General features: G+C 47.5%; 1 protein-coding gene across 2 annotated transcripts in view; it reads right to left on the bottom strand.

Annotated features, from left to right (window-relative positions):
- Positions 1-13,568, bottom strand: part of LOC137532541 (inter-alpha-trypsin inhibitor heavy chain H3-like) — a 178,777-nt gene that overhangs the window by 87,228 nt on the left and 77,981 nt on the right. For both annotated transcript variants that reach the window (XM_068253151.1, XM_068253152.1), the window contains exons 10-11: positions 5,520-5,701; positions 2,453-2,638 (exon numbers count right to left, since the gene is read on the bottom strand). In XM_068253151.1, coding sequence (XP_068109252.1) covers positions 2,453-2,638; positions 5,520-5,701 — 368 coding nt within the window. The remainder of the gene's footprint in view (positions 1-2,452; positions 2,639-5,519; positions 5,702-13,568) is intronic.

The following is a 13,568-nucleotide window of genomic DNA, read 5'->3' as shown; positions in this document are numbered from 1 at the left end:
GGGATTCTGGGCAGCTGTAATCCCTCCCTGCGTTTGCCTATGCACTAAAAAGAATAGAATTCCCTTGATGAACTTTTACATCTATCTCCTAGTCAAAATAAACTTTTCTGTCATGGAAAAGAATGAAGGCAATAAAAAAAACTGAAATGCATGAAAAAAAAAGAAAAGAAGAGAGAAAGAGTTTCCTCCCTCAACCCCACCCACACCTCCAGCTATAGGCAAGACAGACCCCAGACCCCTCACTCATCGTAAGCCCTCCTGTAACTACATATTCCCAGTGAATGCCAGGGGAGATGGATCAAAACTCACCCTCTCTACCAAACCTAATGTACGTTTATCTACTTAACTATAGAGCAGAGACCTTTATATCCTTATAATCTGTAGTTTCTTTAAAATCCAGCTAGCTCCTACATGTGGCCCAGGGCTGTTCGCCCCTGCAGTGGCGTCCCTACCATAGAGCGCAGGGGGGGCGGGGCACACCGGGTGACAGACACCCGGAGGGGTGTCACCACGACCCCCCACAGCAGCACAGCAGGAGGGGAAGCAGGGCTAGAAGGAAAGGCTGTGGAGGCAGCGGTGGGGAGGGGGGACATATCCCCCCCCCCTCCCTCACCTGGGACCCCTCCTTCTGCCTCTCTCTCCCCCTCCAGAAATTAGCGGCGACAAGTGCGGGGCGGCCATAGGCGTATGGACAATTACTCACCTGATTTCCGCATTCCAAGCGTGGAGTGCAGCGTCATGACGTTACAGGTCTCCGTCTTCAATGCCGCCCACTGTGCTTCCTGATTAGCGGAAGCACAGTCGGCGGCATTGGAGACGGAGACCTGTAACGTCATGACGCTGCCAGCGCTTGGAACGCGGAAATCAGGTGAGTAATTCTCTGTACGCCTCCGGCCGCCCCGCACTTGTCGCCGCTATGCTGGAGAGGGGAGAGAGAGGCAGAAGGAGGGGTCCCAGGTGAGGGACCCCTCCACAGCCCCTCCATCTAGCCCTGCTTCCCACTCCTGGGGCACCTACATTGGGGGCAACTATACTAGCTTACTGGGGGCAACTATACTAGCTATACTGTCTGGGGGCAACTATACTAGCTATACTGTCTGGGGGCAACTATACTAGCTATACTGGCTGGGGGCGACCATACTAGCTATACTGGGGCAACTATACTAACTATACTGGGGCAACTATACTAACTATACTGGGGCAACTATACTAACTATACTGGGGCAACCAGGGCCGGGCCGAGGCATAGGCTGGAGAGGCTCCAGCCTCAGGGCGCAGTGTAGGAGGGGGCGCACAATTCATTCAGCTGTCATTCCTAATTGTGTTTGAAGCAGAAAGAAATAAGAAAAGGAGATACATGGAAGTGACTACAAGCCAGATAACTAAAGGTTAAGGTGTTGGGGGCCCTGGGGTGCCTCTTAGTCTAATAGCAATCAGTGTGTGACGGCTGGGGTGGAGGGATGGAGGGGCACACTTTGCTGTCTCAGCCTTGGGTGCTGGAGGACCTTGTCCCGGCTCTGGGGGCAACTATACTAGCTATACTGTGGGCAACTGTACTAGCTATACTGTGGGCAACTGTACTAGCTATACTGGGGGCAACTATACTAGCTATACTGGGGCAACTATATTACCTACACTAAGGGCAACTATACTAGCTATATTGGGGGCAACTATACTAGCTATACTGGGGCAATGTCAGCGACATTCTCCAAGCACCCCTAAAATAACAAATAAAAAGTAGGGCCATTAACAATGGCATAAAGTGACAACTTTGGCACGCAAGGCATCTATTTCTTCTAGGCTTCAGGTGTCAAATTACAACATTTTTACAAGGTGGCAGGTGCATAACAATAGACCCTGCAAGGGATGCAGCCACATGGGGGCTCCAGAAGCCACAGGGGAGCCCGTCTGACAGCTAAGGGCAAGGAGAGAAAAAACTTTCTGCTCTCTGCACAATTGTTCTAATGACTGCATCTGCTCAGCCACTGATAAAGAATCATATAAAGTTTTGCAGACAAAAATTTGTAGACAGTCCCTATTCAGTGTGCAGCAGGGTCTTGTGTACAGTGCTGTTCTGTTGGAACAAGGGGGCCCCATCCAAAGTTTTGCAGGACGGCCCAGTGATTTCTAGTTACGTCCCTGCAAGGTGGTATTACATGCCAGATGGACTTAAGTTGTTTTCAACTTCTCTGCTCTGCAGGAGAGGTGGGGAGGAGAGGGAAACTCTACAGCACATCTTCTGGAAATGTAAAAAGTTAGAGACATTCTGGCTAGAGGTAAAAGAGCATATTAAAACCATAATTGGAGTCCATCTCTATCGATCCTTCTTTTATAGATAAAACTGGAAAATTGATTGATTTAATTGTGTCGTCTATGGCCACTTAAAGGACTCCCGAGGTGAAAAAAAATCAAGCTTTACCTGGGGCTTTTTCCACAACTGCATTCTACTCACCCCTTGTGCGGTCACTTGTGCAGTCAGTGTGTCAATGTCGTTGTTCTCAATGTGTCCAGCCACAACAATCTCCGAGCCCTGATAGTAATGCTTAAAATGGTATTGGGTCATATCATTGACTTTCAGACCAAGATATTGTAAGGATACATCCAACAGAACTGGGAAAGCCACCTCTTTGTAGAAATTCTGCCAAATAAACAAGAAACCATAGCCATGAAATATGTATAGATGGACATGTGAACATAGTCACTTGAGGACCCACCCTTTACCCCCCCTTAACCATTTCAGCCCGCGGGGATTTTTCGCCTTATGCATCAGAGCAATTTTCACCTCCCATTCATTCGCTAATAACTTTATCACTACTTATCACAATTTATTGATCTATATCTTGTTTTTTCCGCCACTAATTAGGCTTTCTGTGGGTGGTACATTTTGCTAAGAGCCACTTTACTGTAAATGCATTTTAACAAGATTAATAAGAAAAAAATGGAAAAAATTCATTATTTCTCAGTTTTCGGCCATTATAGCTTTAAAATAATCCACGCTACCATAATTAAAACCTATGTATTTTATTTGCCCGTATGTCTCGATTATTATACCATTTAAATTTTGTCCCTATCACAATGTATGGCGCCAATATTTTATTTGTAAATAAAGGTGCATCGTTTCCGTTTTGCGTCCATCACTATTTACAAGCTTATAATTTTAAAAATGTTTGTAGTATACCCCCTTCAAATGCATATTTTAAAAGTTCAGACCCTTAGGTAACTATTTATGTCTTTTGTTTTTTTTTTCTAATTGTAATTTTTTTTTTTTACTATTAAAACTTTTATTTGGGTAATATTTTGGTGTGGGACATAAACTGTTAATTTTTAATGTTGTTAGCTGTGTAAATAGTAATGTAAAAAATGTGTAGCTGTAGTTTTACTATTTGGCCACAAGATGGCCACCTTCATTTTTTGTTTCACTCCTTGTACTTCTCTCTAAGCGGAAGTACAAGGGGGATGCGGAAATCTCTCCGGGCAGAAGAGCCGGAGCCTCACAGGTGAGCGCTTCGGTTTTTCTGCGGGGGAAAGGGATCGGTGATCGGGAACCATGTTCCCTTTCACTGATCCCAGGGCTACCGGGCGGCACAGCGGGGATGCGGGGGCGCGCCCGCGATCGCGGGCGGGAGCGCGCCCAAGCGCGGGAGCGCTGCAGAGCTGCCGCCCGGACGTGAGCTTCACGTCCGGGCGGCGGAAATGGTTAAGGACCAGCACTGAATTCTGTGATCTGTGCTGGGTGGGCTCTACAGCCCCCAGCACAGATCAAACACCAGGCAGAGAGATCAGATCACCCCCCTTTTTTCCCCACTAGGGGGATGATGTGCTGGGGGGGTCCGATCTCTTCTGCCTGCGTGTGGCTGGCGGGGGGGGCACCTCAAAGCCCCCCTCCGCGGTTAAATTCCGCTTCCCCCTCTCCTACCTGGCCCCCAGGTGATCAGGGCTGCACAGGACGCTATCCGTCCTGTGCAGCCTGTGACAGGACGTCCCCTGTCACATGGCGGCGATCCCCGGCCGCTGATTGGCCGGGGATCGCCGATCTGCCTTACGGTGCTGCTGCGCAGCAGCGCCGTACAATGTAAACAAAGCGGATTATTTCCGCTTGTGTTTACATTTAGCCTGCGAGCCGCGATCGGCGGCCCGCAGGCTATTCACGGAGCCCCCCGCCGTGAATTGACAGGAAGCAGCCGCTCGCGCGAGCGGCTGCTTCCTGATTAATTAGCCTGCAGCCGGCGACGCAGAACTGCTTCGCTGGTCCTGCAGCTGCCACTTTGCCGACGCGCGGTATGAGTGCGCGGTCGGCAAGTGGTTAAAGGAGAACTGTAGTGAGAGGGATATGGAGGCTGTCATATTGATTTCCTTTTAAGCAATACCAGTTGCCTGGCTATCCTGCTGATCCTCTGCCTCGGGTTTGTATTGATTCTAGCATTTATTACAGCTCTGGTACACTTAAAACACTGTTGAAATCCTATTTTCAGGAAGCGCAAGGCATTGTGTATAGTATGAAAGAAGCCTAAAGCTTAGCATGACAGCCAGACAACTGGTACCATTTATAAGAGAATGAAGATGGCAACCTCCATATTACTCTCACTTAAGGCTCCCTTTAAGGCCTCTTTCACAGTGGGACGTTGCGTTTGATGTGACGTTAAGGTCGCATAATGTGCCCCTAATACAACGCATTGAAAGACCATAACTTGGACGGTATTTTATTTATTTATTTATTGTATTTATAATGCGCCAACATATTACGCACGTTATAGTACATTCTTTAGCCCTGCGTTTGCTGCGCCGTGTTCGTTGCACAGTGATGGAACGAAAACGGCACATGCATTACATAAAAACCAAAAACATTACTGAGCATGTGCAACACACACAACGCAGCAGATTTATTGCTAAACGCACAGCATGCAGCACTTTCTAAATATTGCTACACGTTACACACAACGCAATGTGTGCACTGTGAATGTTGCACAGACTTAGTATTGCTGTTCGTTAGTCCAAGTTAAAACATTTTCTAACGTGCCACTTTAACATTGCACTGTGAAAGAGGCGTTTCCATCCGCGTTTCGGGAACACTTGCAGGAGGCCGACACACAGGACATCAGAAAGTGCATAGACTGCACTGTCTGATGTTCACACTGCATGTGTTCCGGACCAGTGCGGTCCGGGAACGCATGCTGCATGCATTTTTTGCCTAAACGTACGGCTGACCCATTCAGTTCAGTGAATGGAATCAACCACCCAACGCATACAAACACGGATGGCGTACGTTCGTACACGTTGCGTTCCGAACGCACGGCCGTCCGCGTTTCGTAATGTGAACGTAGCCTAAAGGTTATTGCTATCCAAAATGGATCTTTCAGTAACTAATGGATGCTGGAGTGATCACTAAAGGGTTTATTCTCTCCCTTAGTGGTGAGAATCTTGCAGACTCCCTGCAGCTCAGCTCAGCAAGTACAGAAATGTTTCTCTCTGCAGATGATGTATTATCTGATTGATAGGCATTAGCTTAACATTATCACTACCTGTAGCTGTAAGGCAGAGTCAGAGTCCTCATAGATCCGCCTGGCCAGCCCACCGTTTTCCAAAGACATTTTCTCCAAAAAGCTGTAGTCCACGTCTGAGCCAAACCCCAGGCTGTACAATGTGACTGCTCCATTTATGGCCGCCTTGACATTCTTCATGATTGTCTCCAGATTAGTGACTCCTGCGAAACACAACAAGAGACTGGGACTCAAAGTTAAAAAGTAAGATATATAGGAGGTATCCTGAGAAGCAAGTATTCTTTTTCATGTGCAATACTGGCTATTTTACTGGTCCTGATACACTATGGGCCTGATTCACAAAGCGGTGCAAACTGTTTAGCACGGGTGTGCTAAACAGTTAGCACGTGAAGTGCCGTTCGCTGACTTTTGCACGTAAAGTGTCGCGAGTCCCGCAAATTGCGCGCGCAAAAATCTGTGATCGCGCGAATCGCAGCACTTTGCGCGCAAAAGTCAGCGAACGGCACTCCACGTGCTAACTGTTTAGCACACACGTGCTAAACAGTTTGCACCGCTTTGTGAATCAGGCCCTAAGATTCTTGTGGTGTTCCCACTTCCAGCTTGTAGGTGTTAAACTCTGAACTCTGTGCAGTATATGGATCTCTTCTACTGGTCATATTGCCCTGCACCCTGGATGCTTTTGCTATTCACTAACCCCTTTCCCATATATATACACACACACACCACCCCAATCTTTTCTAATAAACCATTGTTCATAATTCATCCTTACATAATGTAAAGGGATTTCAGCATCAGAAAAGACTATTTATTTAATTAAGTATTTATATAGCGCTGACATATTACGCAGAGCTGTACAGAGTATATTGTCCTGTCACTAACTGTCCCTCAGAAGGGCTCACAGTCTAATCCCTACCATAGTCATATGTCTATGTGTATATTGTGTAGTGCATGTATTATAGTCTAGGGCCAATTTAGGGGGATGCCAGTTATCTGTACGTTTTGGGATGTGGGAGGAAACCCACACAGACACAGGGAGAATAGACAAAACCCATGCAGATAGTGCCCTGGCTGAGATTCCAACCAGAGACCCAATGCTGCAAGGCGAGAGCGCTAACCACTACGCCACCGTGCTTCCTGGAGGGAAATGGTAGACCAAAGTGATCCAGCAAACCCGGTCTAAATGTATTAACCACTTAAAGAGACACTGAAGCGAAAAAAAAATGATGATATTATGCTTTGTATGTGTAGTACAGCTAAGAAGTAAAACATTAAGATCAGATACATCAGTCTAATTGTTTCCAGTACAGGAAGAGTTAAGAAACTCCAGTTGTTATCTCTATGCAAAAAAAGACATTAAGCTCTACGACTTTCAAAGTCGTGGAGAGGGCTGTCTTCTGACTTTTATTATCTCAACTGTTAGTGAACAAATGTATTTTTCTCTGCCAGAGGAGAGGTCATTAGTTCACAGACTGCTCTGAGGCTTCTTGCACACCAAGACGTTGTGTTAGGTGCCACGTTAAGGTCGCATAACGTGCACCTAACACAACGTATGGTGCTGCAAAAGCCGACGGTAGAGTGAGCCGCGTTCGGCGGCTCGATTCCTATAATGTCTCCCAGAGTGGCGCTGATTGGCCAGCGGGACCACGTGATGCGGAGCGAGACACTCCGCATCACGTGGTCCCGCCGGCCAATCAGCTACCGCCAGTGCAGTGAATATTAAGTAGCCATGTGCGCGGCTACTGTAGCTGGCTCTCCCCGCCTCCTCTCCGCCCCCCACTGCGCATGTGCAAACAGTCTAACGCGGCTATAGCCGCTCCAACGCCGTAGCATGCTGCACTTTGCACCGAACGTGCAGCGTTACATGTAACGCAACGTGGGCTGTGTGAACAGCCCACTTGTGTTACATTGCTGTGCGTTGGGGGAGCGTTACAGGCGCACTAACGTGCGCCTGTAACGTCTTGGTGTGTAAGCAGCCTGAAAGAATCATTTTGAATGCTGAGTGTTGTGTGATCTGCACATATTATAGAATGATGCAATTTTAGAAAAAACACTATATACCTGAAAATAAAAATATGAGAACATTTTTTTTTGCTGCTAATCTTCTAGTAATTATTCATAGTACACAACCAATTCATAATATCATAATAATTTTTTTACTTCAGTGTCTCTTTAAGGACCATAGGCTTACACCCCCTAGTGACCAGGCTATTTTTTACACTTCAGGCCAATGCAGCTTTAATGGCTCGCTATAGGGCCGTACAACTCAGCACACAAGTGATAGCGTGCCCCCCCCCCTTTCTGCCCACCAACAGAGCTTTCTGATGACGGAGCAGAGGTCTGTTATTCAAGTGGGGATGCGCGCGTGCGGGCGATCCCCAGCAAAACCCCGCTACAGGACTTCACGACAATTGGCGTTGAGCGGTCCTGGGGCTGCCGCTGTGTTCCCGCCAATTAGCGTAGAGCGGTCGGCAAGAGGTTAGGGTGGGATGAAACTCCATAATAACTTAAACAATTAAAATAAATCATCCAATAAGAAATTATTTAGCTTACCTATCCTGTTGTTTTTAGTGTGCATTGTCAGATTTAAGAGAAATGTGATATGAAAAAAAGAAGATAACTTTTTTTTTCCCTTAACCTAGCACAGTCTTAATTTACTGCTTATTTTACAGATTACTGTCCCAGCAGACATTGCCTAGATAACAGGCTTATATTACTGTGTAAACTATTTAAAGGGAGGGGGGATTCAATTACCTCCTGGTCATAGTGTCCTTATCCTATCTAAAATGGGAAGTTTCTGTTATTTGCAATCTGAGATAAATCTGTTACTGTAGCAAAAAAAAAAAAAAAAAACTTCCCACAATCCCGTTGGCACTGCACAGTTAAAATAGGGTACATATAGGAGTCTATTGTAGAAAAAAAGGGATATATATATATATATATATATATATATATATATATATATATATATATTTGAGATACTATTTTTAGGCATTATTTAATTTTTGGATTTTACAACCCCCTTGTTTGCGCTGGCTGAATCGCAAAAACGCAAACCGCTAGCGATTTTACAATCGCTACGGTTTGCTTTTTAACATAGGAATCGCGGTAGGTCATTTCCACTACCGCGATTCGTTTTTGCCGGGAACGCGAACGCGCGGCGGAGCGATATTTGCCGCGATTTTGCTATGCAGTGCATAGCATAGCAAAATCGCGGCCGCGAACGTCGGGGAATCGCCGGTAATTGCGATTCAGCAATCGCTAGCATTCAGTGCAGGTCTGTAGCTGGGCCAAGCGCCTCTGTATGACAAAGGCCTAAGACACACTACAGAGAGTTTTGCTGACCATCAGTGCTGCTTCTGTTTTTTTTTTTTTTCGTTTGTTTTTTAATGCTCCTATTGACTTGTATTAAAATTGCGGCAAAATAGCTGAGATCATGATTGTTAATGGGATAATTAAAAAAAATAAAAAATAAATGCAGCACAGATGGTCAGCAAAGCACTCTGCCTTGCCTTGCGAATCAGTTTTAAGCACTGTGGGTGAGATTGCACTGCTTGGATTGCATCATACTGCTGTTCAGACTGAAAAGGGGCGGGCACAGACTGAATATCTTTGAGATTATTGCAGCGTATAGTACATACTGACAAACAGCCCATGGTGCAGAAGGTTGTGTCTGGGCTACTAAGCATGTGCTTTAAAATGATTTATTTAAAGGAAACATCCAAGGAATGAAAAAAAAAAGATCCACTTACCTGGGGCTTCCTCCAGCCTGTGGCAGCCGTCCTGTGCCCTCGCCGCAGCTCCGGAGGCTCCCGGTCTTCTCCGCTGTAGAAGCTGACCTCGCCAGGTCGGCTTCCGGGTCAGCGTCTTCTGCGCTCCATGGCGCGGGTCACGTGGTCCTGCCGATGTCATCAATTCTGTACTGCGCCTGCGAATCTTGTCAAAGTTGAGGGACGCATGGATTCCACTCAGTATCAGCAGATTCTGGAGACCAATGTCCAGGAATCAGTGACAAAGCTGAAGCTGCACCGGGGCTGGATCTTTTAACAAGACAACGACCCTAAACACTGATCAAAACCCACTAAGGCATTCAAGCAGAGGAACAAGTACAATGTTCTGGAATGTCCATCTCAATCCCCAGACATGAATATAATTGAAAATCTGTGGTGTGAGTTAAAGAGAGCTGTCCATGCTTGGAAGCAATCAAACCTGAATGAACTAGAGATGTTTTGTAAAGAGGAATGGTCCAAAATACCTTCAAGCAGAATCCAGACTCTCATTGGAACCTACAGGAAGCGTTTAGAGGCTGTAATGTCTGCAAAAGGATGATCTACTAAATATTGATTTCATTTCAAATTTATGCACCTGCCTAATTTTGTTTAAACAATTATTGCGCACTTTCAATACAGTAAATCCAATAAACTTCATTTCACTTCTCAAATATCACTGTGTGTCTCCTATATGATATATTTAACCACTTGAGGACCGCCCCCAGCCGATGGACGGCGGCAAAGTCCGGGCCCAAACGACCGCAATACGCCCATCGGCGGGGGCGGCATCAGAGGTGGCTGTGCGGCGATCGCGTCATTAATGACGCGATCGCCGCCGGTAATAGGCTCCGCCCACCCTACTCGGAAACCCGCCGGCCAATCAGCAGCGCCGGCGGGTTTCAAACTTGCGCGTTCCGGCCAATCAGAGTGTATAATACATTTTGTTATTGTAACAAAGTGTATTATACTGGCTGCCTCCTCCTCTGATGGTCACATCGCCGCCGGACCATCAGAGAGGACAGGCAGCCTGCAGATAAGTGCACACAAACACTCTTTGCCCCACACAGACCACCCGATCGCCCACCCCAGCCCTCAGAACCCCCCCTGACCACCCCAGCACACCACAGTTTGCACCCAAGCACCCACAAAAAAACCCATCAATCACTCCCTGTCACTAACTGTCAACGCTACCCCATAGACTAGGTCCCTAACTGCCCCCTAGGGTCCTCTGATCACCCCCCCTACCCTCAGATCCCACCCAGACCCCCCCCCACCCCCCTGTATACTGTATACGTTTGTATACAGCTGCCTTACCCACTGATCACCTGTCTATCACTTGCCTATCACTCCTTGTCACCACCACCCATCAGAGCAGACCCTAAACTGTTCCTTGGGGGCACCTGATCACCCACCCAGACCCTCAGATTGCCCTCAGACCCCCCCTCCTGATAACCTACCCAGTGCATTGTTTACATCTATTCTCCCCTGTAATCCCTTACTGATCTCCTATCGTCACCCCCTGTGTCTGCCACCCACCAGATCAGGACCCTGTCTGCCCCGTGCGGGCACCTAGTCAACCCCCCACACCCTCAGATCGCCCTCAGACCCCCCCCTTCCCCCTCCAATCACCTTCCCAGTGCATTGTATTTGATTGTGCTGTAATTGTATTTGATTGTGCTGACATTCAATTTCATTGTGCTGACATTTAATTTGATTGTGCTGTAATTGTATTTGATTGTCCCGTGATTGGCTTTGATTGTCCCGTGATTGGCTTTGATAGCCCTGTGATTGGTCTTTGATTGGCCTGTGATTGGCTTTGATTGGCCTGTGATTGGCTTTGATTGTCCCATGATCGGCTTTGATTGTCCCGTGATCGGCTTTGATTGTCCCGTGATCGGCTTTGATTGTGCCGTGATTGGTTTGATTGCCCTGTGATTGGCCTGTGATTGGCTTTGATTGGCCTGTGATTGGCTTTGGTTGTCCCGTGATTGGCTTTGATTGTGCCGTGATTGGCTTTGATTGCCCTGTGATTGTCCCGTGATTGGCTTTGATTGTCCCGTGATTGGCTTTGATTGTCCCGTGAATTGAGTGCCCTGTGATTGGCCTGCGATTGCCCTGTGATTGCCTTTGATTGTCCTGTGATTGTTTCTGATTGCCTCTGATTCCCCACTCGCCACCACCCCCCTGTCACTATCCTAGTGATCTAAAAACAGTGATCAGTGAAAACTGTCACTTTTTTAGTATCACTAGTGTTAGCAGTTAGGCCAGTTAGCTAGGCCCCTTTATAAGGGTCAGTTAGTGCTCAGCCCACTGCACCACAGTCACTAATTACTAATTACACAGTCACTGTCGCTAATCAACATTGGTACTATATAGTATCTGTAAGTGATCATTACTGATCACAGTCAGATCTATTAGGGTCACTAGGATCCACAAAAAAACGCAGTGTTTGCCCGATCAGGCCTGATCGTTCGCCTGCACTTGCGTTCAGCCCGCCCCACCGCAGTGACAGAATTTTTTTTTTCTGATCACTGCAAAAAACACTGTACAATAGCTGTGGCACTGTAAACATCAGTTTTGATTTTTTTTATCAAAACTCAGTGACCACAGCTTTCTACCTCTCAAATACTCCCTTTTGCTAGGTAGGTGCTCTTTTTTTCTAAGTAGTCTCAGAGGAATACCCCCTAAATTTAGCAGTCCACCATGGCAAGAAAGGGGTATTCCGATGATGAGGTTCTCAGGTACATGGCCCAGTCAGATGAGGACGATTGGGACGCCTCATTCGACGAATCTTCCGGGTCAGAGTTTGAACCTGAATTGAGCAGTGGCTCACTGACTGATAGTGATGACGAGGTTGAGGTCCCGGCTAGAGCCAGGTGTACCACACCCCATGTTGTTGGACCGCAGGTGGCGCAGGATCGGCCTCAAGGGCAGCAGAGTGGTGTTCGTGCTGGTCTGAGATTTCATGGTGGGGCAGGCACCAGCAGCACAACATCTCCTGGACCTAGAACCAGTACTTCCGTAGACCCTGGTGAAGTGGCGAGCACCAGCATGGAAGTTGAAACTGGTTCGGTGGCACGTGCAGTAAGATCAGAATCAGAATAATTTTTATTCGCCAGGCACGACAGGGTCGTGCTCGGAATTGGATTTGGCACGTACAATTTCACGGATAAAGGATAGGACTATAGATAGCAGAGGGCATACAGTAAACAGAGAGTCATAGATAAAACAAAAGAAGAGCACATAAGTCAAAAACGGCTAAAGCAGAAGTCCAGATTCATAATTAGTTCATGAACAGAGTGCAGTTCTGGAACACAATGTTGCTCCAGTGCTGGGCTCAGAGCGAGTTAATGAGTTCAGGAGGGTGACAGCTGAGGGGAAGAAAGCGTTCCTGTGCCTAGAGGTTTTGGTGGTGATGGCCCGAAACCTACGGCCTCACGGAAGTCTGCTGAAGAACCGCTGGCCAGGGTGAGAGGGGTCGCCAGCAATCCTCCGTGCTCTTGAGCGTAGCCTGGAGTTGTGGAGGAGGTCAAGCGAAGGTAGAGGTCTGCCTAATGACCCTCTGAAGTTTGTATCTGTCTCTGGTGGAGGAGCCAGCGTACCAGACTAGGATGGAGGAGCAGAGGACGGACTCGATGGTGGCGGTGTAAAAGCATGTCAGTAGCTCTTGAGCCATGCCGAACTTCTTCAGTTGGCAGAGGAAGAAAAGCCTCTGCTGTGCTTTCTTCTGGGTCAAGGCTGTGTTTTCCTTCCAGCTCAGGTCTTTGGAGATGGTGGTGCCCAGAAGGCGAACGCTGGCTACTCTCTCGAACTCGGTGCCATCGATAGAGATTGGTGAGGGGGGGAGGGGCATGCTTCCTGAAATCCACAATCAGCTCCACAGTTTTGGATGAGTTGAGGACCAGCCTGTTCTCCCTGCACCACTGGCAAACTCTGTCAACCTCCTGGCGGTAGGCCTGCTCATCATTGTTTGTCACTAGCCCAACAATGGTGGTGTCATCTGCAAATTTGATGACCTTGACAGAGTTTTCCTTGGATCTGCAGTTGTTCGTGTAGAGAGAGAACAGGATCGGTGACAGGACGCAGCCTTGTGGGGCCCCCGTGTTCGTTGTCCGTGGCTGAGAGGTGACCTCCCCAAGCTTAATGACTTGAGTTCTGTTAGTCAGGAAGTCTGTGATCCACCCACGGAGTATGGGAGGGACATTTAGCTCTGAAAGATTGTCCTGCAGTATGCGGGGGCAGATGGTGTTAAAGGCAGAGCTGAAGTCCAGTAGTAGAATCCTGGCGTATGTGTTTGTCCAGG

This window comes from Hyperolius riggenbachi, chromosome 9 (assembly GCF_040937935.1).
Source record: "Hyperolius riggenbachi isolate aHypRig1 chromosome 9, aHypRig1.pri, whole genome shotgun sequence".
In the NCBI taxonomy this organism is placed as follows: Eukaryota; Metazoa; Chordata; class Amphibia; order Anura; family Hyperoliidae; genus Hyperolius; species Hyperolius riggenbachi.
The sequence above is the reverse complement of the archived record's forward strand: the minus strand, read 5'-3'. Positions and strand labels throughout refer to the sequence as shown.